Source organism: Balaenoptera musculus, chromosome 8 (assembly GCF_009873245.2).
Source record: "Balaenoptera musculus isolate JJ_BM4_2016_0621 chromosome 8, mBalMus1.pri.v3, whole genome shotgun sequence".
NCBI classification, from domain to species: Eukaryota; Metazoa; Chordata; class Mammalia; order Artiodactyla; family Balaenopteridae; genus Balaenoptera; species Balaenoptera musculus.
The window spans coordinates 45,965,320-45,992,572 of record NC_045792.1 but is presented as its reverse complement, the minus strand read 5'-3'; the positions used below and the strand labels follow the sequence as shown (position 1 = coordinate 45,992,572).

At 36.4% G+C, this 27,253-nt stretch overlaps 2 protein-coding genes across 11 annotated transcripts in view; one reads left to right on the top strand and one right to left on the bottom strand.

The window, feature by feature from the left end:
- DLG2 (discs large MAGUK scaffold protein 2) overlaps positions 1–3,047 on the bottom strand; it is a 2,039,030-nt gene extending 2,035,983 nt beyond the window's left edge. For all 10 annotated transcript variants that reach the window (XR_005020917.1, XM_036860586.1, XM_036860590.1 and 7 more), the window contains exon 1: positions 2,984–3,047. Coding sequence is in view for 9 of the 10 variants with exons in the window: in XM_036860586.1 (XP_036716481.1) it covers positions 2,984–3,023 (40 nt within the window). In the remaining variant the exon portion in view is untranslated. The remainder of the gene's footprint in view (positions 1–2,983) is intronic.
- A 17,089-nt stretch (positions 3,048–20,136) lies between these two features.
- TMEM126B (transmembrane protein 126B) lies at positions 20,137–27,216 on the top strand. Its single transcript, XM_036862321.1, has 5 exons — positions 20,137–20,247; positions 22,750–22,871; positions 23,987–24,180; positions 25,242–25,353; positions 25,949–27,216. The coding sequence occupies exons 1-5, from the start codon at positions 20,167–20,169 to the stop codon at positions 26,130–26,132; spliced, it is 693 nt and encodes a 230-aa protein (XP_036718216.1). The 5' UTR covers positions 20,137–20,166; the 3' UTR covers positions 26,133–27,216.
- Positions 27,217–27,253: the final 37 nt, after the last annotated feature.

Below are 27,253 nucleotides of genomic sequence, written 5' to 3'. Positions count from 1 at the left end.
CACAGGCTCAGTAGTTGTGGCACATAGACTCAGTAGTTGTGGCTCACGGGCTCAGTAGTTGTGGCTCTCAGGCTCTAGAGCGCAGGCTCAGTAGTTGTGCCACACGGGCTTAGTTGCTCCGCGGCATGTGGGATCTTCCCAGACCAGGGCTCGAACCCGTGTCCCCTGCATTGGCAGGCGGATTCTTAAGCACTGAGCCACCAGGGAAGCCCTAAAAGTTAAGGTGTTTTTTTACACTTTCTGTTATTGGTAAATGGAAAGCCAAAACAAAGAATACAGGGACTAGAGAAACAAGAAAGAAGAAAGTTAAACAGTTCATCACCCTACTTACTGTAAGAGAAGTGCGTTTTACCCTTGGATTTTATTTTCTTCTTTGACTTTATTTTTAAACATTTCTATAATGAGCATATATTATGTTTATAATCAAATAAAGTTATATTTTAAAAATGAAAAAACAATACCTCTGCTATCACCCTCCACCCTATTATCACAGAACCCATTTATAAAATGCTTTTTTGTGCTATAATAATGGTCAAAGTTATGGAGACAGAATTCTGTCCTCAAGGATTATACCATCTAAGACATACTAGTGTTTGCATTTTCTTTTTTAGGCATATGATGAAGTACCACAAAAGGAGGATAGTATTCATTTTCAAAGTGATGCTTTTCATCTATAGAGAGAAGGCCTGGTTTCCTGGTCACTTGTAAATATTACAGCATATTCTGCAATAATAGTATTTTACTCTACTATCCATTTATGATGGGTTTTCTGCACTATGATTCCTTTCTATTTCTTCAGGTGAGATTCATGCAAGGTATTATTTCAACATACTGGCTACCTGAATACCAGAATAATGGGTGAAAGTCACTATCTTCCATCACTTGTAACAAAAAAAAATGGGGAAGGGAAGTTGGTCAAAACAGAAAGCAAAATATATAGCATAAATAATGCCCTAGTGCTTTGTGACCACCTAGACGGGTGGGATAGGGAGGGTGGGAGGGAGACACAAGAGGGAGGAGATATGGGGATATATGTATATGTATAGCTGATTCACTTTGTTATAAAGCAGAAATTAACACACCACTGTAAAGCAATTATACTCCAATAAAGATGTTAAAAAAATAATAATAATGCCCTATTTGTCAATGGTTCCCTACTTATCCATTTATAAAGATATAATCCCCTTCAGGATGCACAAGGCTACATAGTTTTTCTTCTTTTGTGTCCTTAAAATTGCACAGTGAGACCAACTCAAACATTCAATAATAATAAATTAGTAAGCAGTATTTAGCAACCTACACAGGATTCAATAGAAAATTATGTTTTGTTGTATAGCACTGCTCCATTCTTCGCACTCTGGTTTATCCCAAAATGACTTAAAAGACCAGCCAAAGCAAATCTATCCATTCAAAGCTGGGCATCAGGATTACTTACATAACAGCTTTTTACAGATTACTGTTGCCTCCCATTTTATTACAGAAATTCCAGTTACACTACAGGCTTTTTGCCAAGATATTTATCACTCACTCAAAACAATGGCAAAATACAACTCTTTGTCATTCGTCTTTTTATTCCCCATGTAATGATGTTGCATTACCAAATGGTTACACTACCTTAGTAGAATTTTCTAAAGCATCCAACAATATTCTTCCTAAATAAAGTTCTCAAAAACTCAAACTCTCAAAGCTCATAGCCAATCTTATCTAAGCACATCATACAAATCTATTTAGAGGCATTGCCATTCTGTTAATGGCCTTTACTATTTATCAACTAGATAAAACTATTAATTTTTAATTGAGAAATTTGTTGCTTAAAAGTGTTCTCTAAAATACTATTCTCTAATGACAGGGTTTATTTAAATTCTGTAAGACTCCACTTAGAGCTGTTTTTATTTAATACCAACTAAGATGATTATAGTTATTTGTGTCATTAATTCTCACCAGCCATATAAGAATATTTTAAAGAAATTAATCCACAGGCAATAATCCTATAAAGCTTTTTACTTCTATTTTTATTCAATAGACTGATTCTCAATTTTTCAAAATTTAATGGTTTTTAAAATTATATTCAAACCATAAAGTTATACTTTTGTCAATAAGTGTAGACATTCATTATAATAAAAACACAAATAAAATATTTTCAAGATTAACCCCCATAAATTCACGTTTTGTTTCTATATCAATAACCATCAGACCTGAAAAATAATGTCTGGTAGATTCAATTATTTCTTTAAAATATGCTGTTTAAGTCCAGTAAAATCTATAGTGTAATTGAGTGAGTCTTTTTAAAATTCTTTAGTTAGTTGGTTGCTTTTGTTGAGGGGAGGTATTTGTTTCTATTTTTTGTTTAACTCTAAAAAAAGAATTAAAAATTATCTGCATAAATGCAAAAATGTATGTATAAAGACATACATAAATAAACCATAAATTCAAGAATAAGCAAAAGGTTAAACATTATATAGTTAGATTCATGAAACATTGACAAAGCACTGAGATTTTCATCAATAAACTTCTCAATTTGAATCATGAAATTTCTTAAGAGAAGCAAAAAAGATGAAAAAAGTTGTTTTTGTCTTAAGAAGAGAGTAAAACTAGAACTATGATTCTGAGTAGAATGTGACGCATCACTTTTTGTGTTAGGGAAGTCTTCCTCTAGAAGGAGGAAACTTCCTTCTTTAGCATATTTGTCCTCAATTTTTTGCAATAAGCTACTCCAGTTTTTCCTGTGTAAACTTGTCTTCCTATATAAAACATTCTTTCAATATTTTTATTTTTATTAACATACACTTTATTTCTATTTTATAGAAGTTCTTTTTTAAGATAACCTTAAACAAGAAAATGGCGGAAAAAATCTTTTCTTCTACTTGATATCAAGAAAAATATTTCAGTTTTAAATTTGGTTATCGAGTTTTCTGACCACATTACTCAAACTCTTAAGCCCAATTCTGATCATTAAGATGATAAATAATTTTTTAATACATACCTAGCAAAGCTTGGAATAAGTTGCTCTTAAAGATACCCATCACCTTTTTAACAGCGTTTTTCAACTGCTGCTCCTCTGGTTTCCTTAATTTTTTGCAGTATTCTTCCAGTAATGATAAAGCTCGGTCAGTATCTGAAAAACATGATTTTAAAATTCTATCTTATGGTCTTAGAAAAATAATAAGCTAACATTAAACTATTCTATAGTTATATTCCTAATTTCATGACAAAATAATTTAATAAACTAATCATGAATTCCATAAACTATCTTTAAAATTGATAATTACAATGAACTCAATTTTAAGAACCCACTTTTATTTCTGTTGTCTTCCAAAAGAATCTGCAACTATGAAACAAAACAAAGGTCCGAATGGAATGCTGACCAATTGATATTCACATAGTAGATGAGACTCTCTCTTGTCAGAAAAAAATTATCTTAAAATTGGTGACTTCCTACCAGAGAGTGTCCAGATTCCTTAACACAACCTTTGAGGCCTCCGTCCCATGATCTGTTTACAAGTTATATTTTCAGCCTTATTTCCCACTATATATTATTCCATCCCCTCCACACATACACACACAGTGCCCAAGTCACATTGGATTACTCACTTCCCCTCTCCACTTCCCAACACACACACACACACACACACAGTGCCCAAGTCATATTGGATTACTCACTTCCCCTCTCCACTTCCCAACACACACACACACACTTTCTCGACTTTTTTTCACCTCTGCACTTTTCTTTGCTCTTCCTGCTCCCTGTATTGGAATATCCTCCCCCATACCCCGATTCTCTCCCTTGAATCAGTGTGCTATATTGGAAAACATTAATTGTCAGCTAGATCTGGGTCTGAAACCTTCTTACTAACTGTGTGTGACCCTCAACAAATTACTTAACTTCTCTGAGCTTCAGTTTCCTCACAGGTAGCAGGATTAAATTACACAATACTTAATACAATGTCTAATGCATAGAAAGTAATCAAGTCAACTGAAAACCTATCTTCCCTTAATTTAGACCTAACTCAAATGCTCTCTATTCCATAAAGCCATTGCTGACAGTTAAAATTAATCACTGTCACCCTTCTTCCAAACCATTTTGCCTACACAAATACTGCAGGCATTCTTAATACATACTGTTATATTATGGCTCTTGATAACATGTCTTCATTGCCCGCAAGACAAAATATCCTTGAAAAAGTCACCAAAGTGACAGTGTCTTTGTGTGTAGTAGGTGAAAATTGTCTTTTTTTTTTTTTTTTTTGGAAGTCAGAAGATTCAATTTTGTTGTTCCAATATGAAGATCTATTTGGAGAATGTCAAGTCACATATTTTTAACTAATAATAATTATGTACACCAAGAATACAAAATACAGTAACTGATTGATTTACTCAGACCTGAAATGCATTATGAGAAAAGGCAAGACTCATCTTAACCAGTAAACAACTGCTTTCATCATCAACCTGTGTTTTATAAAATTATGTTTGGAAAGCTTCTGAAGAAAACGGCAACAAAGTTCAGACCAGAGTCTTAAATATTACACTGATAATTTTCCTTTTTATGATTATATATATATCTTTGTTTGTTCTCTCTGTTTGAGGAATTCTTATCCGAGGAACTAACAATATACAAACTTTTCATTTATAAGGCACATTATGAAAAGGGTTTCTTATGTGTATCATTTGGGATGAAAGACAACTGGAATTATCATTGGTTTTCCACAATTTCATCCTTTGCCCAGATTCTGTCATGAGTAAGAGTTTTACTTAGAGTCAATGTCACTTCCTTCAAAAGTCTCTTTTGGTATTCCTGGTACTTCTCCATCTGACCAGAGCTCTTCTCCTGTTACCTTATATCTTCAAATCATATGATGGATATTCATCAAAATTTCCATGCTTTGAGATTCATTCTTTTTCTTCCAGCTTTACTGAGGTATGATTAACAAATAAAAATTGTATATGTTTAAGGTGTACAACAGGAAGTTTTGATAATATGTATATATTGTGAAGTGATTATCCATAATCATTACTACAAAGACAATTAATTGTCTTTGAATTTTAAAAGCCTTTCCCCCTTCAAATCTACCACTTTCACAGATTAAATACCAATTATAATAACAATAATTCATATTTATTGAGTACTTTATTTCATATCTTTCTCCCGAACCTTCCAATTCTTCTCCCCCACAGCCATTCTCAGCTGATGATCATGCTTTCTATTTTACGGAAAATCGTAAGAGAACTTCCACAAGCTCCTAACGTAACATCTACTGATTTATTTGTAACTGCACCCCTATATTCTGCCTTCCCTCCTGTTACTATGGATAAAATATTTGTGTTTCTCTCTAAGGCCAACTCCTGTACTTGAGCACCTGAGCCTAGTCTCTTTTGCCTACTCAAGGACATTGCTTCATCATCAACTGTTTTCCTCTGCATTCAATCACTCCCTTCAGCATACAAATCAACTGTATTATCAGTGATTTTTAAAAACTTTCCTTTATGCCTCATTCCTCTCCAACTAACTATAGTCCCCATTTCTCTGTTCCCCTCTAGAGCAAAACTCCTTTAAATTTCCCTTCATTCTTTCCTGAGACTACCCTAATCAGACTTTTCTTTCCAGTAATTCCACTAAAACTGCTCTTGTCAAGGTTACCTATTATCTCCATCCTACTAAATCCAGTGGTCAATTCTCAGTCATCTCACTTGACCCATCAGCAACATTTGATACTGTTGCACTCTTGAAACATTTTCTTCACTAGGCTTCCAAGCAGTGAATGCTGGTAAATGTTTAACAAACCAGTTCTCCAGGTAAAAAAAGAAAATGTCAAACTTTAACTTGTCAAAACTGAACTCCAGATCTTATCCACCACCCCGATCTGCTTCCCCTGCAATGTTCTCCATCTCTCATCCTTCCAGTTGTTCAGGCCAGAAATCGCTGGAGTCGTCATTCATTCTTCTTCTCTAACTCTCTACATCTAATCCATCAATAAATCCTGTTGGCTCTAACATCAAATTACATACAGAATCCCATCACTTCTCACCACCTCCAGTGCTACTACCCTGGTCCAGACCATCATCTATCCCCTGCATTAATGAAATAACCTCTTACAAGTCTACATGATGTCACTTTTGCCCTCCTACAGTCTTTTCTAAACACAGCAGCCAGGAAGATGTTTTTAAGTCAGAAGTCAGATAGGATCACTCCTCAACTCATACCCTCCAGTGACTCCCCATCTCACTCAACAAAAGCCTCCCTCTCCGATTTCAGCTTTTACACCTCTCCTTCTGCTCGTCTACTCCAACCACAGTGGTCTCTGCTCTTTCTCAAATACATCAAGAACCCTCCTACCACAGGGACTCTACACTTGCCATTCTGCCTAGACATTCTTCCTTCAAATATCCATGAAGCTTACTACTTCACTTCTTTCACATCTCTGCGCATATGTCACCTTATCAATGAGGCCTTCTCTCATGCTCCTATATAATATAGCTTACTCCCTTAAAAGAAGGGAGAATTTCAATAAGCAGTAATGAATGGAGAAGGACATTGTGTAATTAGTCCTTTTTTGTCTTTTGTTTTTTTTTTCTTTTAATTAGTTCTTTTTTTACCTTAGAAGGATAGAAATATAAAAATGAAAATGGATGCACATGAGCTCTCTCCAATTTTAAAATAAGACATATATTAACAAACGATGGTGTTATAAACATATCCTAGTACGTGTGTATAAACCTTTAATTTTTAAAAATGCTTTGATACTTTACCTGATATAATATTTTTAACAACTCTTTGAATCAGGGACAAATATTTGAATCCCCATTTTGTCAACAATTAAACAATCAGCTGTTTCCCTGAAAAGAGAGTGGCTTACTATACCTGAGTTTCTAACGCATTCCTAACCACTAATGTAAATAATCAACAATGTCATAATTATAGTATACCTCTCTCAGTTCTCGTATGTATCTTTGGGCGATAGTTATCTGATTATCTATAGTGCTTCAAGCTTTAGCCTTTCTCATTCTTTCATTTGTTAAACAGATAATTTTTAAAAGTCTAAGTGCCAGGCATTTTTTCTTTTTTCTTTACAATTATACTTCTTTTTCCTCTGTGAAAAAGATGTAATTTTGTAGGTACTCACTTATTCTGAGATTTTTTTCCTGTGAATGGCAATTCTCAAAAATGTATCAATAGCATTCTCATAATCACATCTACAAATATAATTTGCTATGTAAGGGGACTTTCACTAATTCATTCAACATATATTTATTGAGTGACTACCCAGGGAAGACACTATTGATTCAAAGCAGCTAGATGTTCTCTAAACCAGCAGAGCTTATTATGCCTCTCATCTCTGTATGAGAAAAATCTGACACATAAAACAAGATGGTAGAATATAGGAAAAAACAAATGGTCAAATACGGTCAAGTCTATCTTAGACAACTTAGGCTTCTGCATGCCAGCATCTAATGCTGGAATTCTGGCTGCCCTTTTACGCTTCTTTTGATTATCAATAATGATCACTACATAGTGTCAATTCCATTTCTGATTAAATTCTTATTTCTGATTCATGAAAGGTTGAATTCGAAGGTAATCTAAAACTAGATACCTATACAAAGATGATAAATTAAGCAAAAAAAAAAAAAAAAGATGACAAGGATCTTGTTATACGAGTCAAAGATCCCTAGCTAGATGTTGACTACTTGAATAAAGTGGAAAGTTGAGATAATCATCCAGGTAAGTCAGGATGAATACTTTAATTGATGTTCAAATTAAACCAGGTATAAGTGGAGATTTTTTTCACCTGAATTGCCAATAAAATGGCCTCAATTTTCCTATTTTCTTTGTTAAAGGAAATCTGTATTCATATGACTCCTGAGTCTACTGAAAGGATGAAACTAAATTTGGAATACCTGAAGGCATGTACAGGAGGAAATAGGAGGGAAATCTTCTTTTTTTTAATTTCCCCTTAGTTTTTAATTTTTTAATTTTTAATTTATTTATTTTTTTTGGCTGTGCTGCGCGGCATGTGGGATCTTAGTTTCCTGACCAGGGATCGAATCCCCGCTCCCTGCATTGGAAGTGTGGAGTCTTAACCACTGGACCACCAGGGAAGTCCGGAAATCATTTTTTTAAATAAAAAATTTTTGCATGAAATACGCAATCCAAAGGATATAGTGAATGTTACATAACTGGAATTATAGGTAATCATGTGTCTGTTAATTAAGCTTCAACTCTTTTGTATTTGGTTTAAGAATAGCATTACCAAAAAGTTACAAATAATTTGGGACAGGTGATTTAAATTTGAAACAGCAAACGGCAATACTGCTAACAAATGAAATTTTAGAAAGAGAGAAAGGATAACATAAAATTATTTGCCACAACAAAAAATAAAAGGAAGAATTATAGAACATGTGATGGTATTGTTCAGAAAACTAAGATCAAAGTGTAATAGAGGAAAGGGTAAACTAAATACACAAATCATTTAGAATACTGAAATTCCTTTAAATAAATTTATGTAACATTTTTACAGTTTAGAAAGAACTTTCACGTGCATTATCTGATCTGATTCCCACCACTGAGAAGTCATATTGCCTATTTTACATGAAACTGAAATTCATAGTGGCTTGTCCAATCACAGAACTACTGAATAACAGATTTGGAGCTTAATCTTAAAGCTTTTGATTTCAAGTATAGTGTTCTCTCCACAGTACCACCCTTAATCCTCCAGAAACAGAGTTGAGCATATTTCTACGGAAAAAAAATAAAACTTGACCAATCAGACATAATTTTATCACTGAATTTTAGAATCTAGGGTTATATGTTGAATCTCTTATTTTTACATGTGTTTATTAATATAAAAATTATATTTATAACATATAAACTAAAATGGTCCTACCTTTAAAACCTGATAGAGATAAAAAGTTCTTTCATTCATTAATCAAATATTTATCTTACTATGCTCTAGACACTGGGAACTCAACACTGAACAAGATAAATATTCTACCCTCTTAGGGATTTCTTTTGTCTGAAAGTAAAGATAATTAAATAGAAAATTTAAACAAAGTAAAAGATTAAAATAGAGTGGGGTCATGCTATGATGAGGTACCAGGGGCCGTGAGAACAGAGAAGTAAATTGATGCCATACAGACCATGCTATGTTTGGCCTTATACTGAAGGAGGAATAATAAGCCATGGAAGATTTTTTAATAAAGATGAGCATGACCATTTTTTAAAGTTTTAGAAAGATCATCCTAACTACGGTGTGATATATATCAATTGAAACAAACAAAAATGATTAGAGTTTTTCCCTCTCTCATGCCATTTCAAATGAATATATGCAACACTGAACAGTTTTTGATCATTATTTACAATATAAGACATTATGACTAGCAAATAAAAATATTTTATTAGGAAGTACTTATATGTGCTTAATTCTTATTATTGACATTATTGTTCTTGTTATTTTGTAAATTAAGATATTCATATGAAAATAATAAAATGATGAATGCCAACAGAAAAGTTATCCTCGTACCAGGTCTTTAAAAAGAAGCTTTTTTAATATTAAAATATACAGTTCAAGGTGATACATCAAAGGTGTCATTTTATTGCTAATAAAATTAGCTGGCATTTTTTGAGCAATGCTAAGCATTCTGCAGAGATCACCTTATATAATTTTCACAAGAACCCCAAGAAATACTACTATACACATTTTGCAAATGAGGAAACAAACTGAGAGAAATGAAATAACTTGCCCAAGGCTACACAACCAGTGTTGGAACCAGGGTATAAACCATGGTCTATCTGGCACCAAAGCCCATACTTTTAAGTATTATGCCATATTGAAACGTAACTTACTGGGAAAGGATCAGTGTTTCTTTTTTCTTTAATTGTCCTTAGCTATTATACTATACTTCCAGCCGCCCCCTCCCAAAAAATTTTTTTAAATATACTTCAACAAACACCTGTTGATAAGGCTATTTCCCCTATTGACACAAAAAGATATTAATATGAAATGGTGAATTTATATTACTACCTTTCAGATAAGTCATGCTTTCACAATTTCTATAGAATTGTTGAAGAGAACAATGGGAAAAGTACAAGGTTAAATAGTAATAAATAGAAAGAAAGAAGATAGTAAATTGCATCTTCAGCTGAATACTGAAATATGCCTTATTCCAGTTGTAACAAACTAGAAAAAGAAAACGAAAAAATAGGTAAAACTTGGAATTTAAATTGTGGGGAAAATGTATGGCCAGACTTAAAGCAGATCTAAAAACTGCAATCATTTTGTAAATATTGGATGGTTTACAGATTACTTTAGCAACATTGAAAGAGAAGAAATACTCATAAGAAACATTATTCTATTCTAAAAAAAAGCACAGTGTGGCATTTCCTTTCTGTAACCAGATGTGTACTTGCCACATCTGGGTAGGCTAACTCCAGAAGCTGACCAGGAAGCTGAACCCAGACAACTGATGGAAGGAGACAACTTTCCTCTGAACACAACTTTCCTCTTCCTTGGACCAAAAAAAAAAAAAGAAAGAAAGAAAGTATTCTGATAAGCATTTGTATAGCACTTTCCTATTCCCAAAACAATTTCCACATGGGCTAGATATTTTTCTTTGATTGTCTCAATAATCCTAAGAGTTGGATATTATTAGTGCAGTCATGTCTTAAGATGAGGAATTTGAAGCTCAGTCTGTTGATCTTCTTTAGATACCTTATTCAGCTAATGGTAAAGGCAGGATTCCATCCCGGGACTCTCCTCCACTGCACCATGATGCCATTCATTTGTTCAAAGAATACCTCACTCATACAGTAGAAAGAACATTGGATGAGCTTCCTGTCCTAATTCTATCACTAACTTTATAAAAGTGAAGTTAATATATATTATCTTATTTGATGGGGAAAAGAAAATATATGGGGGGAAGTATTAAACCCCTTTTAGAAAAGGAAACTGAGGTTCAGAAAGATGATATGATTTTCACAAGGTCACCTGGTGGCATTATCATAAGAAGGCATGTGAAGAAGTACCTGTGCGAGGCTGGCACTTTGAGATGTTAATTTCTTCTCTCCCTAAATGTTCCCATTTCCTTTCTTCTCATTCAAGCTGGTAACTGGTTTTGTACTTTATTGCCTCAGGGGAGGTATGTACCAGGACAGAAAACCGACGGGATTTTAAAGTTATCCCAGTGTTGCTTTCCAAAAGCCTAAACCCTCCAAATAAAAGAAATGTTTGTTTCAGAGATGAAAGAGAGATTCTCAGGTACATGCAGAGAGAGGGACATCTCCTAGCCCCTCCCCAGTCTAGAAAGAGATTTTCTCAGTTGAAAAATAAGAGAAGTTTTTGGATCCCAAGGCAGCAGGTATCTAGGCTCTGTTTCCTGGCAGCATTGCCTGAAAGGCAGAAAGACCCCAGAGAGGATAAGCATCATTATGCAGCTAGGCAAACAGAAACACAGAAATTCTGGGGAAAAAACATTTAAATACATGTCTTAGAAGTAGCAATTGTTGCCAGACCAGAAAGAACCATCTAGACACAACAACTCATGCCTCAGAGGTAAACTGTTGTATATAGATGATCAATGACCAGAGTATACCCCCATTCCAGATGGAACCCTACCATAACCCCACGGAAGTAGGAAAAAACTCAAAAAGGACTGGAGTGATTCTGCCCACAACTTAGTAATCAAGAGTCAAAAATAAAGTTGAACTATAGAAAATAAATGGATATTTCTTACACACCTAAATTTATAGACTGAGAGTCCAGCTCAGTGATTATCAGATCTTGTCCTTCCTCCTAGAAGCCACGTCTTCTGACTACTGGTCTAGGTCTTTCCCACAATATCACTGCTATTGAGGATTATAGGGACATGATTCAAAGAAATGAACATGACACGATGTTAATCCCAACATACACAGTGAAATTGCCTGTGTCCATATCTGTCTCCCTAATAAATTTTAAGCATCATAAAGGCAGACACCGAATATCATTTGCCACTGTAAATCATGCACCTAGCACAGTGCCTGGTACATAGCAGGCACTCAATAAATCTTTGTTGAATGGATAAATGATGGAATAAATAAATAGAAGGAAAGCTATTTCCTTAAATACATACCCAAGTTTACCTTTTAAAATAATTTATAGTTTATTACCTATAAGGTATTTTAAATAGTACAGAACCTAACAGGTTTATTTCAAGTCTCACTACACTTTCAATGGTAAAGATGTCACAACTCTCCAAAATGATAGGCCCCCTACAGAAGCCTCAGAGTCTTACTCTAACAGAATTAGGGCCCTAATGGCTAGCAAGATGTGTCATCAGCAGCAATGGGATACATAATCTTACTTATAATCTTTGAAAGATTTAACTTAATTCATTTTCACAGGAGTTTCTACTTTATATCATTTCCTCTTGATTTTAAATCCTAAAACAAATGAGGTCAGGAGAATTGTTTCATAATAGAGGCAATTTGGCCATAATTCTTGAAATAGCTTTGAAAAACTCACTAAAAACTGAACCTATGCAGAAAGCTTACTACTTGGAATTTGGAATGACTGACTGGACAGAAGAGACTGGGTAACTCATGATCCTTTGCTGACAAAGCAACCTACATTGAGGATACAGAGCCCTCGTGCCTTGACTGCTACAAACTCCTGAGCAGGAATTATAGCTGGGGTACAAGTGCTCTTGCTCCAGTAAAAAAAAAAAGATTTTACACATCTCAGCATTATACTCAAAAATATTCTATCATCACTGACATGGTTACACAATAAATATTAAGAAATAAGAGCGTATAGGGCTTCCCTGGTGGCGCAGTGGTTGAGAATCTGCCTGCCAATGCAGGGGACACGGGTTCGAGCCCTGGTCTGGGAAGATCCCACATGCCGCGGAGCAACTGGGCCCGTGAGCCACAGCTACTGAGCCTGCGCGTCTGGAGCCTGTGCTCCGCAGCAACAGAGGCCGCGACAGTGAGAGGCCCGCCCACCGCGATGAAGAGTGGCCCCCGCTTGCCGCAACTAGAGAAAGCCCTTGCACAGAAACGAAGACCCAACACAGCCAAAAATAAATAAATAAATAAATAATAAAAATAAAGGAATTCCTTTAAAAAAAATAAAATAAAATAAGAGCGTATAATGAGAGTATATAATTAAGAAAGAAGAGCATTCTTATAGTTTACTGAATGCATTGTTATAGAAGAGTGACGGATTAATTGACTGATTGGCAAAGGCATAAATGAATTGAATGTCTTAATCTGATGTTTTAAAAATCCAATATTTTGTGTACATATTCTCACTGACTAGACTCTTCCACCCAAAGATGTAACCAATCATAGGCCTAAAGGAGAGATCAAATATTCTATCATGAATGGAGCACTTGGGCAGTTTCCCAAAAACCTAACAGTTCAAATATTTTATGGTGTAAATTCATTAGCATATCATTTGCAACATTCCCAATACATAAAAACTGTAAAATAAAATCAGTTAACAGATAATTTTAACACTATGCCTATTGTTTGCTTCATAACATACTCCTAATCAGTAGTTGAATACAAAGAGTATTCTTCTATTTCTCTCTCCAGAATGTTCTCTCTTTATGCCTCCTGGATTGATGAATATTTTCCAACATCAAGGATCTGTGGCTTGATGTAGAGAACAAACATATGCACACCAAGGGGGGAAAGTGGCAGGGGGGCGGTGGTGGTGTGATGAATTGGGAGATTGGGATTGACATGTATACACTAATATGTATAAAATAGATAACTAATAAGAACCTGCTGTATAAAAAAATAAATTAAATTAAAAATTTAAAAAAAAAAGAATCTGTGGCGTCATGATTTTCAACAATTCTCTCAACCAAGGTCAAGATGTCCCTTTTGAGGGATTTTAAATCTAAAAAAATCTTTAGTAAGTTATCTTACTTTGACTTACAGAAATTACAAAAGTTTGAAACCTGCCTTTTCCCATCCCTCTCTGGGGCTTAACTCTTTTGAGTTCTACTGGCTCAGAAAAAGAAAAAGCATGAAGTTTTTTGAAATTGAAAAAGCATCTGAATATAATCCTGGTATGGCAAACACAAAAGTTCAAACAAAAACTTGGTGAAGTACGTACAGAAGGGATAAAATAGCTACTCAGGTGTAGTCAATAAATTTAGGTACATGTTTTCCCCTTTAGAGAACCTAAAAAAAAACTTAGTAATTGAAGAAAAGCTAGAGAAAGAGAGTATGCTCAGATGCTCAGATAATGAAAGGCAAATATAAACTAGTGAGATCCTACAAAAAAGAAGTTAAGCCACAAAGTGCAGGAAATAGATAATGAAAGAAATTTTTAAATGAGGAAAAATTAAACATAAGAGTTATAAGTTCCCTTCCAGAGAGTGGGGAAAAAAGAAAAACAGAAATGACACTTTTATGAAGTATACAGTCAACCAAAAGGAAAGAGTGTAAACCCAGGAAACAACAATCTCAATTTCACAAATGTCCGTAAGATACATGGCAATATCATGTCTTGGGATTCTAATCACACAACATTCTTCAACTTCCTTTAAAAAGAACAATGTCAAAACATGTGAATTATGAAAATGATAGTGTTTAAGTTTCAGTACATGGTATACATACTCTATTATATGGCTAAAAACAGTTGCAACAGAAGAATTCAAAGGAAATAAAGTGTCATGTAAATTAATAACATCAGATAGACTTCTATACCAATTTAAAAGAAGAGCAGAATAGGACAACTTTTTAAAAACACAAATGAAATAAACATCAACCTCAAAGTATTAAAAGCATTGATTTTTTTCACATATTTAATGACAGTGAAGAGAACAAAAAACTGCTCAAAAAAGAAACTGCAATGTACTAAAAAATTCCGTTGAAGTATATTTTATCACTAAAACAGCAACTTTCTGCAAAAACCACAGGGGAGAACACAACTATCGTTAACTTTTATTTCTTGCATTAATCCAACATGAAATCAGATCAATTCACAAGTCTGTTGAAATAGCCCCTTACTATACATCATGACCTTGCATCATATCAGAGAACGCTGATACAACTTATCTTGGATTGGCCCTGAATTTTCAGAATTTAAAACAGGTCAAAGATATCATAAAGGCTCAGTTGGGAGCAAATCAAGTTACAACTGTAGAAAAGAGAATCCTGAATGAAAAGCGACTGTTGGGAGAAAAATATCTCTGAAGAAGAAATGATGAGTGTTCTGTTGATAAAACTGAGATCTATAAAAATGTGAAGAGAGTGAGGTAGAAGAGGTAGGAAGTAATGTCATAAAGCAAAATAGCACTGAATATAGCAGTTTTGGCTTACCTAAGAACAATCAAGAATAGCACCTAAAAATGTACTTAGGAACATTCCCGGTGGTCCAGTGGTTACAACTCTGTGCTTCCACTGCAGCGGGCCCGGGTTCCGTCTCTATTCAGGGAACTAAGATTCTGCATGCTGTGAGGTGCAGCAAAAAAAAAAAAAAAAATGTACTTAGATGTCATATCCATTCCCACTTCCTACCATGCTTACATGTTACCAATCAGAGAAACTACTCTCTACTTTTACAATAACATACAAAATATATAACAAGTGAGAAATATGTCTTATGAAAATTTCTTATTGTAATAAGAATATATTCAACAATGAATAAACACTTGGCTCTATGAGGATAGTTATCGTTTAAGATTACATAAAGCCTAGTTTCCATCCTATCTACCACATGCAACAATGAAGAAAGAAAAAAGAGGGACTTCCCTGTTGGCACAGTGGTTAAGAATTCGCCTGCCAATGCAGGGGACACAGGTTCAAGTCCTGGTCCAGGAAGATCCCACATGCCGTGGAGCAACTAAGCCCGTGCACCACAACTACTGAGCCTGCGCTCTAGAGCCCGTGAGCAACAACTACTGAGCTCACGAGCCACAACTACTGAAGCCTGCGAGCCTAGAGGCCATGATCCACAACAAGAGAAGCCATCACAATGAGAAGCCCGTGCACCGCAACGAAGAAGAGTAGCCCCCGCTCGCCGCAACTAGAGAAAGCCCGCGCGCAGCAATGAAGACCCAACGCAGCCAAAAATAAATAAATAAATTTTTAAAAAATACAAAAGAAGCACAAATATTAAAAAAAAAAAAAGAAAGAGAAAAGATTCAAGATGATAGAGGACTGTGCTCTCTGCAGAATAAATCTAGGTTATACTTCAAAGTATTTGTTTTACTTATAGAAACAGTACAGATAGTAAGCTTAGCTAATTAAAAATATAATGTACATGTCATAACTTGTTTGGTTAGTTGTCTATAATATTTTAAAATATATATCTTAATACTAACAGTTTTAAGAGATTTTTAAAAAGATAAGCTGTTTCTCTAGATTAGTTCATGAAGTAAATTACATAATGCATATACTTTAGTAATATCCAAATATGTACTTGTTAATTAGAACTTTGTACTTTATTAGAACTTGTTGATTCCTTAAAAAATTAGACCCACTACAAGCAACCCATTGGTAAAGAATAAGAGAAGAGGAAGGAGGGAGGGAGGGAAGGAAGCAGGGAAGGAAATAAATTATTTCTCATAAAGTATGGTTTTCAATAATGTATTGGCAATTTTTGTAACTTCCTTTAAAGGTAGGAACTTTTTTTAAAAACTCAGTCTGTTGGGTTTAGAAATCTTAAGTTCACCCTGCTTAGTTAAGTTATATCTAGAACATCAATGCCTTTCCTCCGCCTCCTTGCCAGATACCTTTTATCCCTCTCTTTCTCTCTCCCTTTCCTCTCTCCCTTCCCTCTCTTCCTCTTCTCTCTGTCTCTGTCACACACACACACACACACACACACACACACAATGTGTTTAATCCAATTACTAGTTGAAAGTAAGTCCAAAAGGGACACTAACTAGAGCACAATAAATGGTAGAAAGAATAAAAATACACCCCAAGCTAAATAAGTCAAAGAGACGTATCCTTTATTGGCTACATTCCCCCAAATCATTCTTGTTCCAAATAAACCAATTGTGTCAGGTCTGGACAGGTGTAGCTCCAAAATCTCAAGGAGAGTTTACTTCTCTCAGTGATATTATGGAGGAGAGCAGGAGAAGGAAACAAGCCCAGTCTTAAATTCCAGCATACAAAGGGACATTTCTAGGTGTTTCAGAGGTTTTATATATCATTGTCCTTCTCTACAGACAGCAGTTGGGTAAAGAATCTCACTGATTATAAGTTTCCTCAATACACCTTCCCAATCCCCAGGTAGGATTAAACATCATGCAGAGCCAGGCTGCACCTTAACCTTCACACTAAGCTTTAGTTTCAGACTGTAGCAACTCACATAAATGGTCAACATTTGGATCTATACTAGTCCACTACAGTAGAGTTCAAGGGTATTGATACACATTTTAGTTTAAAACTCTTTAAAAAACTCCTCTATAGTTGATCTGGTCTTCTATAAAATGTCAAAAAACAAAAAACAAAAAACACCAGCTTCTCCAGGATCCTGAGGTGAACAAGGTTCACCTGGGGTAGATCTAGGCTAAAGTGAATCCCAAGGTGTGACCTATAATAAACTATACTTCAGGAACCTTCCAGATCTTGATCAGTGGGGGTGGGGAGTGAGGTGTTTACCTCATTTGCAGAATTTGCCAATCATGTTACTGAATAATGTATACATCTGGAAAAGCACAACAGTTACCAAAGTGGTGCTTTATCACAAAAGTGAAGATTTCCACTAGAGTAAACCCAAACATGAAAGCTATTTTTAATAAAAGATAAATAATAAATCTATAATTGCATTCACTACAAACAACTTTATCTTTTACAAGTATGTAATTTGCTTGATAAATATTAAATCCATGAGGAAGAGCTGCACTGTACAGGTTTCTTTTTTAAAGACTGTGTAAAAGTAACCTTTAACAAGCTAAGAAAGCAAGCTAAAGAAAATCCCAAATCTGTGGTATCAAATTTACGCTGATTACAAATGGTGATTTATACCACCTGATTTAAGAAACCATCAATGCCTATAATTAAATACAACAGTCCTACTTGGTTTTCATTTAGTAAAGTAATATTACTGAATGATGTACCACAGAAAAGACATCATTACAATAACTACATCCCAAGCAAAATCCTACTCTCAAATGGACTACAATTTAAACTGCAAATAGCAGAACCAAGAAAAAGGAGAAACATATATAGAAAGCCTCATAGCCCACCTTTCTTCTTGACTGGCATTCTTGGGTCTTTCCACTGCCACAGGATTCAAGATCTCTTTTCAGGTCTCAACTTGATCCACCTGGATGGAGGCCAAGAGCCAGGTAACTGTTGCAAACCACTTCACTGTTTGAAATCCAGGCTGTCTTCTTTCAAATAAAGAAAAAATGATGTATTTTTTCCACCAACTTTGACAGTGCCCACGGAGTTTAAAGAAAAATAGCTTTTGAGTTTTTCAAGTTTTTCAGTGTTTATAAAACATTTATTCTGTTTAAAAAGAAAATTATTGTAAGCATAGAAAACATTATTAAAACTCTTCAGGCAGCAACATTTTTGGAGTTCGATGACTAACTCAATTAAGGCACAAACCAAATTTACACAGCTGTCTCATTACTCAATACATGATCAAAGATGAACTGGTTGATGATAAAAACCCTCAATTCTTCAGAGAAAAATTTAAAACCCTCACCCCCCAAAAATACTTTTAAAAACCTCTTTGACTCTAGTCTCTAAAAAAGGTGGGTGAGTTTGGACAGTTTTCTGGGGCAGAACACAGACTGAAAGGCCCCTTTCTATTCACTGGACCAGAAGTTCCGGATCTCACCCCCTCAGTGAGACAGGATCCAGCTTGCTGTCACTTTCATTTTTTTTCTTCTGTGCTCTCCAAGCCCCTCAGGCTTGATCCTTAATGCCCCCTCTGATTCTGATCCTCCCACGTATTAACCGAGAGGATTGAAAAGAAGGAAAGCAATCCCCTGGCATGGAGACATTAAAGTGACAGTGCTACTCAATGGGCACTTGATGCAGGATGAGTTGGCGAAGATTTCTTCACACTGGAGTCATTCACATCATGCCGTCTCTTCGCATCCAAGCAGCTCCCTATCCGGCGAGGAAAAACACTGAGACTGTTCGAGACAAGTCAAACCTTCCCCCAAAGGTGTTTTCTGAGACGCTGTAGTAGTATTAGGCATGTGAGCATAAGCTGTGCAAACAGTTCGCGGTTTCCTAAATGAGAGAGTTCGGCCGCTTGGCTTCCACATCCACCCTTTTTCCCTCAGTCTCTCTCCAAACTACCCACCTTCCTTTTGCAGAAAAAACAAATCTCTCTGCTACCGCCGGCCACCCCTGCCCACACCCCGTTCTTATATAGAAGAGCACAGAAATGTCCTGCACCCTCCACGCGATGAAGTGTTTCCTCAGGCAGGAGAAACAGCAGCACTAGAAATTATATAACTCTCGATTTTGGCTTCTCTAAGACATGGAGACTGGAGGGTCGGGGGGTGCTGGTCTGGGAGATACTGCTGGGCACTGAAAGCGCACAAAAGGGCGCCAGGCGTCCTCGCAGCGCCCCCCAACCCGAAACACCGGCTGGTAAGGGGGTCTTCTCGGGGAGCGTGGGGGGGCAAAATTCTCTCCGGTCTCTTTCCAAGCGAGGAGAAAGGATGGAATATGAGGGGACTAAAGATTGAGGAGGGGAGTCTGACGGCTGTGAGGGGAGGAGGCTAGTCGGGGCCGCTCTGGCAGCCGGTTGGGGGCTCTAGGGAGGAGGTGCCCGAGAAGCCGGAGCCGTAACACACGGGCCAGGCCAGAGGGGCAAGCACCCTGAAAGAGTGAAAGGGGCTGGGCAGCTCGGCCCCAGCTAACGGAGGTGCCCTGAGGAGAGGAAAACGCGCAGCGACATCCCTGCGCTCGGACCGCCCCCACGTTCCCCTCAGAAGGCGAAAAGAGGGAGCTACGCTAACAAATTAAAGAGAAGGGAATACGGGCCTGGCAGGGGGGCGGGCCCATGGGAGTCTGGGCCTCATGGAAGCCAATGAGCGGCTCCAGTTTCTGGACGCCGGGCCCAATCACAGCCAGGATGGAGGGCGCGGCTTTTGACTGGGTCGGGGCGGGCCAGGGATGCGGGCTAGAGGCGTGAGCCCGCACCACTTCCCGCCCCGAGAGTTCTGGGTCCCCGCCCACCACTAGTCACGTGAGTCGCCAAAATGGCGGCGCTCGGGCGGGAGGCTGGAGCCGACCGGAGGGCTGCAGATGTGGTGCCGGCGGGAGCTCGGGAAGCGCCCAAGGTAGGCGGAAACCCAGGGTGGTATAGGCGGTGATTTCTGCAGCCTCAGGTGCTGGTGCACTCTTCTGAAATGATGCGCGTAAAAGGGATTTGAAGTTTAAAGAGAACAGCTCCCAAGTCCATGCAGGGCGCAATTAAATCCCTGGTTGCTATGAAAAGAGGTAGGGAGAAAGTAGGAGGCCTAAAGTTTAGTCCTGATTGATGAAGCCTGTTTTCTCTTGACTCGGGGCCTTTGCATTTTAAATTTCCTGCCATTTTGTCCTGACCTTTGCCTGGGTTGTGGGTTCTGAGGACATGACTACATCTTGCTTATCCGGGGGACTTTCAAATACCAGGTGAATGTCTGAGCAAATGATGAGTGAATGTTAAATAAAATTCTGAAGGTCAAGTGAAATAATACACATAAAAGCACTACAAAACCATAAAATATTACTGGTATAATCGTGGTGACCAGCTGAGTGGCCTTGAACTGGTTCCTTTTTTTTTTTTTTGAACTGGTTACTTTTTAGATAAAATGTTAGTTATAGAGAAATTTTTACATTTCAATACTTGTAAAAATTCTATCAGAAAGTTATCAGTAGATTTCTCTGCTTTAATAACTGCCTTACAAAAACTATGCACTCAATAAATATTTGCTGTCCTGTTTCAGTATTTTAGGATCATAATCCTGGATATCTGTGTTTCCTATATAATGAGGTGTAGACGAGGTAGGAGGTTGGTACAAGGGATTGCCTGAAAGTTTTCTTTGTGAGGAATAAGGGACTTCAGTGAATTGGATGACAGCAAAACAAAAAGTTTTCCCAAGTTTCTGGTTAATTGTCATGTTACTGACATCTGCCTTCATGTACACTAGAGGAATTAGATATAGAATCTCCCTTAGATATTGCTATCTTGTCTCTTCCATTTGCCATTTAGATGTCAGAGAGAGGCAAAAGATTAAATCTAGTCTGTGAAAAATTGTAATTTATAAAATATTTTACTTTTTTTTTTCTGTCCTCCCCAGATATTTTAAAGAAAAAGATAGAACTGGCTTGAGTACAGTTCTTCAATGATGCAGGGAAAGAAACTCGTCCATTATTACTCATTGTTTAATACCATATGAAGGTTCAAAAGAGCCTATACCTTCAGGATGTTGATACCATGGATGCATTGGCCTTTCATTAGTTAGGGTTAGGGTTGGTACATATCACTTATTCAGGAAATGAATATTACAGTGATGTTCAACATGTGTCCATTGACTACCAGCATCAGAATCACTTGGTGTTATTAAAATGCAGATTTCTAGACTTTACCCTACTCCTGTTGAATCCAGATATCTCAGTAGGGAGCTCAAGAGACTGCATTTCAGATAAACTCGTGATTCCTGTGCACATGAAAAGTTGAGAATCTTACTAAGTCTATTTTATGTCTTTTATGCTTAACCCACTCTGATTCTCTTGCCCAGGACTCCTAAAATTTGAGACTTATTAGTCTATGCCCTTGACCGTAAATGTTGTTAAAATGGAGAATCATATAAATTGTGAAAGGCATAGATTTAATCTATTCATTGGCTAATCTGGAATCCCATAATGCCAGTATGGCAAAAGATGTAACAAATATTAAGACGTTTCACAGAAATCTGAGAGTCTTACCCAGAGCAAAATATTCAGAAGGGATCCTTTCTGAGGGTCCAGTTTTGTTTTGTTTTTTTCAACTACTGGTTTCTGTTAAGATGCTACTGGCCAAACCTCATGGTCCCTTGACATTAGCAACTGTCTATTCATACATCACACTTGGGACACAGGAACTTTCCAACCCTGGAGCCCAGTGCCATAGGTCCAGGCTCCCTGATATACTGCATAGCAATTTCCAGCAAAGGCCCTACTTCTGCCCCAGTAGGGATCTGGATATATATACCTTATATAATCCAAGGTAACCATGATCCACTGCCTCTTCCTAGGCTGGAATGTGTCCCTCTTTCTGATGTTCTGTCTTGATATTCTCCAAGGCAATCCCTGTTCTCTCCTACCTCTCCAGGAAACTCAACATAATCTCCAAAAGCTCAGGCTTTCATGAGACAGAGGATAAAGACAGTGGTCAACAAGTAGCTACTGTTTACTTTCAGCTCTGAAAAAGCTAGAGCATGGAGAACTACAAAGGGCCTGGCTACCTTCAGGGAAAACTGTAAAGAAAACAAAAAATATCTCAGTAAATTATCCTTCTACAACAAGTCCTCAGGCAAGTCAGCCTCTCTGAACCTTGTTTGTCTCATCCATAAAGGTAGAGATGACCATTATCCTACCAATTTCTCAAAGTTGTTATGTGAATCAAAAAGCCATCATCTAACAGATAATAAGAGCTCACTAAATAGTGACTGAATCATTAACAAAGTATGTGAAAGCAGATGACAGTACCTGACACTTTTACTAGAATCTAAATGTTTTTTAATCTGCATCTGTAGAATTTATAAGATTTAATATTAACATCATTAGCTATTATGGTTCTGGATTTTTGTGTTTTCCAGGACATCAAGATGCCAACATACATATATGGTCAGTCCAGTCCTTCTCTAGGAGATGCAAATCTCAGAAAACCAATGGTCATCGAAATCATAGAAAAAAAATTTGAATATCTTAGACAAGAAAAGTAAGAGACTCACCCAGACTGAAAGTCAATAACTTTATTTGCAGATCTTCTGTATTGCCATTGTTTCTAGGTATCTAAGATCCTGTTAACTTTATTGAGTTGGTTATAAAGAAAGCTTATTTTCAAAAAAGAACTGGAGGGAAACATGAGCAGATGAAAATAGCGGTTTGTTGGAATACTGAGACTGTGGATAATTTCTTTTCTCTCTTGAAATTGTTTTGTTTCTAAAATTGTTGAAATGTTATTTGTGCAATTAAATGTTATTTGTGCAATTAAATGTTATTTGTGCAATTAAAATTAATATTTTAATTAAAAGTAATTAGGAGAACACCATTTTGAGGGCTACTTATATTAATTATCAATTGTAATTAATTTCAGTTTAGAATTTATTACCTCAGCCACAGTGCTGAGCTCAGCAAAAGGGAATACAGATTCCATGATGTACATATAGTCTCACATTACCATTCTGACTTTTAGATTAATAGAGCTCAAGAATAAAATCAAAGGACGTTGATCTTAGACTTTAAACATTTCTGGATTTAGGTATGAGTCAGAAAAACTAGAGCTCTCAAATTTCTTTGGATGAAGTTCTGGAAATCCTAGACAAATTATTTTAAATGTATCTGGACTACTTAAGAAATAGTTATTTTCTAGAAGGCCTAACCAAATGTAAAGAACTTTTTTCAAATGACCTTAAGCAAATTAATTCTTTTAGTAGAAAGAACAGTATCCTTGGATTTAGATAGTTCATAAAATTTGGCTACATTGGAACATATTCATATTTATTTGTGGCCAAAATTTATTCTCTCTTTAAAAGAGCTCCATCTTAGAACCACTCTATTCTCAGAAAGATAATTCTATTGTTCTCTCATTAGAATGCAAGTTCCATGAGGAGTGGAATTTTTTTTCTTTCCGCCTCTCCCCCCCCCCCAACTTTTTTCACTGCCCCACCCTCAGCACAAAGAAAATACCTTTCTTTGTATAGTATTGAGCATAGTAAATGCTCAAGAAAAATTTGATGTTGAGTAAATATGTAATAACAAACCCAGGAAGGGATATATCTATTAGAAGAATATTATGTTAAACTTAATTCTTCACTTTGTTTTTCCAATTAGGACTTTGAATATATATGGAACAGTGACCTTTGGAACAACAGCTGGTTTCTCTGGAATATTGGCAAACTTAATTTTCAGACATTGCTTCAAGGTTAAACATGATGCTTTGAAGACATATGCATCATTGACTACACTTCCATTTTTGTCTACCATAGTTTCTTGTGAGCTTCTTGTAAGACATGCTTTGTATTCAGGTAAATTTAAATTCATTAACATATAATGTGTTTATATCTAAGTAAAATTACTCATTAACATATACCGTTGCTACTGCTGATAATAGTCCCTTACATTTGTGTATTTCTTTACCACTAACAAAGTACCTTCACATATATTGTCCTGTTTCATCCCCACAACAATCCTCCTAATCAGCCAAGGCAAGTAGTATTGTGTCTTTTCTTTACAGGTAAGAAACTAAGCTGAGACATGTTCAAGTACACTAAGAATCAGCATGATATACTGGGAAAAAAGGAGGCTTTGGTATACTACATATTTCACTTAAGTTTTGTGACACTGGGCAAGTCATTTAATCTCTGAGACTCAGTTGTCTTATCTATGAATTAGGACTAATAGTACTTACCTCACAGGATTAAGAATTAAGATACTGTATGTTGAATGTCTAACATAGTATCTGGCATATTATGGGCTTTTAATGTTATTTCCTACCTCCTCCCCTTACCTTAAGTTTCACAACTAGTAATTGATGGAACCTCTGACCCCTGTTCATCAGGTCCCTGCTTAAATACCTTTTCCCCAGGGAAACCTCTGATTCCCTCAGGTTAAGTTTCTAGATACATTCTCTATTCATTTTACCTTCAAAGCATATGCACACTTAAGATTATTTGTTTAAATATTTGTCTAATGTATTTCTTTCTTAGTAAACTGACCTGAAGGTCAGAGATTGGATCTCTTCTGTGTAATACTGTATCCCTAGCACATGCCTGACACATAGACAATATAAATGTACTACCCTAGAATCCAGATATCTGGTCTGCTAGTTTAATATTCTTCACTATGAAATTACTTCTGCAACAGCCATATAAGTAAGAGGTAACTTATCCTTATGTGAAGTATAATAAAAGCATTTTTAAATGTGATGCATTTAGTCTATTGTGCCATAGACTGAATTTCTAATATTCTTTCTACTATTTTGCTATGCTTGAGGACAATGCAAATAACTACTGTATGAGGACCCAAGACTCTTAATAGTTCTTATCCTGAGTCTTAAAGGGAGATCAAATTTACTTTTGTTTTCCAGGTAATATAAGCCGGGAAAATTGTGTTCTGAGAAGTTCACTGATTGGCATAGTGTGTGGTGTTTTATATCCCATTGCTTTAGCTTTTTCTAAAAATGGACGTCTGGCAGTCAAGTAAGTCCATCTTTTTGTTCCGTTTCTTCCTTTCTTCCCTTTTTTTTTTTTTAAATTTATTTATTTAATTTATTTATTTTTGGCTGCTAGTTGAGGCAAGCAGGGGCTACTCTTGGTTGCGGTGTGCGTACGGGCTTCATTGCGGTGCCTTCTCTTGTTGCAGAGCACCGGCTCTAGGCACACAGGCTTCGGTAGTTGTGGCACGTGGGCTCAGTAGTTGTGGCTCGTGGGCTCCAGAGCGCAGGCTCAGTAGTTGTGGAGCACGAGCTTGGTTGCTCCGCGACATGTGGGACCTTCCCGGACCAGGGCTCGAACCTGTGTCCCCTGCATTGGCAGGTGGATTCTTAACCACTGCGCCACCAGGGAAGCCCCCCCCCCTTTTTTTTTTAATGTTAATAAACTCTCCTTATTCTTTAGCTGCCAATGACACATTTTCATCAAAATATCATAGTTTCATATTTCAAATAGCTAATTTTAACCTTTTTTGCTATCTACATGAAAGATCTAGAATAGAAATGATCAGTTTAGGAGACATCAACAAATTTTTTATAGAATTTACTTCCAGAGGAAGTAATTAATCCTTTTTCATTTTTAGGTATCATACTGTTCCACTGCCACCAAAAGGAAGGGTTTTACTTTATTGGCTGCTGCTTTGTCAAACAGAGATAAAAGCAATGGTGATTCCTCTTATCCTTCAGACAGCCCTTGGAATATATCATGGTCTAGAGCATTATGCAATATTTGAAAGTACACTTGAGAAAACTGTACATGAAGATTAACCAAAGAATGAATGGATACTAAATCAGCATAATGGACTTTTTTATGATCAGGACTTAGGCACTGCTGAAAGAGTTAAAAGTAATTCTGGATAGAAAATTTGTTTCTTTTCCTTTTGCCTGGTGTATAGCAGGTGCTCAATAAATATTCAGTAATTAAATAAATGTAGGTTTCGTCTCTGTTTTGTCATTGTATGTGGAAATGGATTTGAGGCCTCAAGGTCTGATCTATACATTTATGTATGTATTCATTCACAAACATTTATTGAGCACCTGCTAGGTCTCAGACATTGTGTTACATATAGTAAGAAATCGTCCTTACCCAGAAAGAACTCACAATTAGAAATGTGAACACATAGCATGAGAGGGTTTGAGAGATACACACATAATTCTTTGGGCACACTGAGGGTGTGGCTGTTAACTACTTGTGCAGAAGGGAAAGCTATGGGGGGGAAGGTGACATTTGTCCTAGTTTTTGAAGGGGAAGTTGAAAGTTCACAAGAAAGCAATATAACAGCCCATTCCTCTACTCTAAACTCTAATTCAGTATACTTACTAGCTCTTATCATTGACAAATTACCTTCACTGTGCTATTTAAAGAACATTTATTGAGTGCCTGTTTGCTATGCATTAATATAGGCACCAGGGGTATGAAAATTCAGTCACTGCCCTCAAGAAGCATAAAATCTAAAGAAAGAGATCACAGCATGCTTCTTTAAGTCTGCTAGAGCATTCTTGAGCTACATGTTTAGGGAAACAGGAGAGGAAATGAATGCTGTCTGATGAAAAGAATAAGACACAGAATGGAACCCCGTTAACTCATTCTCCTTGTCTTAATCACATTCATCTTGAGATTTAAATTGGTCATCTGAGGCCCCAAGCAACACAAAACAGAAATGGAAGTCTTAACGAGGTGCTTTACAGCATCATATATAACAAACTGAAATACATACTCTTTTACTCATAAAAAAAAAATGGTTAGTAAGCCGTACAGCTTTGTATTCTCAGAATAATTCATGATACTTGAAACTGAGGAAAGGGTAGGCAATTGGGGGGAGAGAGGAAACCAAGTCAAATAGATAACAAGATCAATGGTAGTAATATTAACTCTTAAACAATTATTA

Excerpts from the sequence above, each read along its gene's own strand:
- TMEM126B (XM_036862321.1), top strand. The coding sequence starts at position 20,167 with ATGGCGGCGCTCGGGCGGGAGGCTGGAGCCGACCGGAGGGCTGCAGAT. Across the intron at positions 20,248-22,749 it reads GAGCTCGGGAAGCGCCCAAG|GACATCAAGATGCCAACATA; the intron begins GTAGGCGGAAAC and ends TGTGTTTTCCAG. Across the intron at positions 24,181-25,241 it reads AAGACATGCTTTGTATTCAG|GTAATATAAGCCGGGAAAAT; the intron begins GTAAATTTAAAT and ends TTTGTTTTCCAG.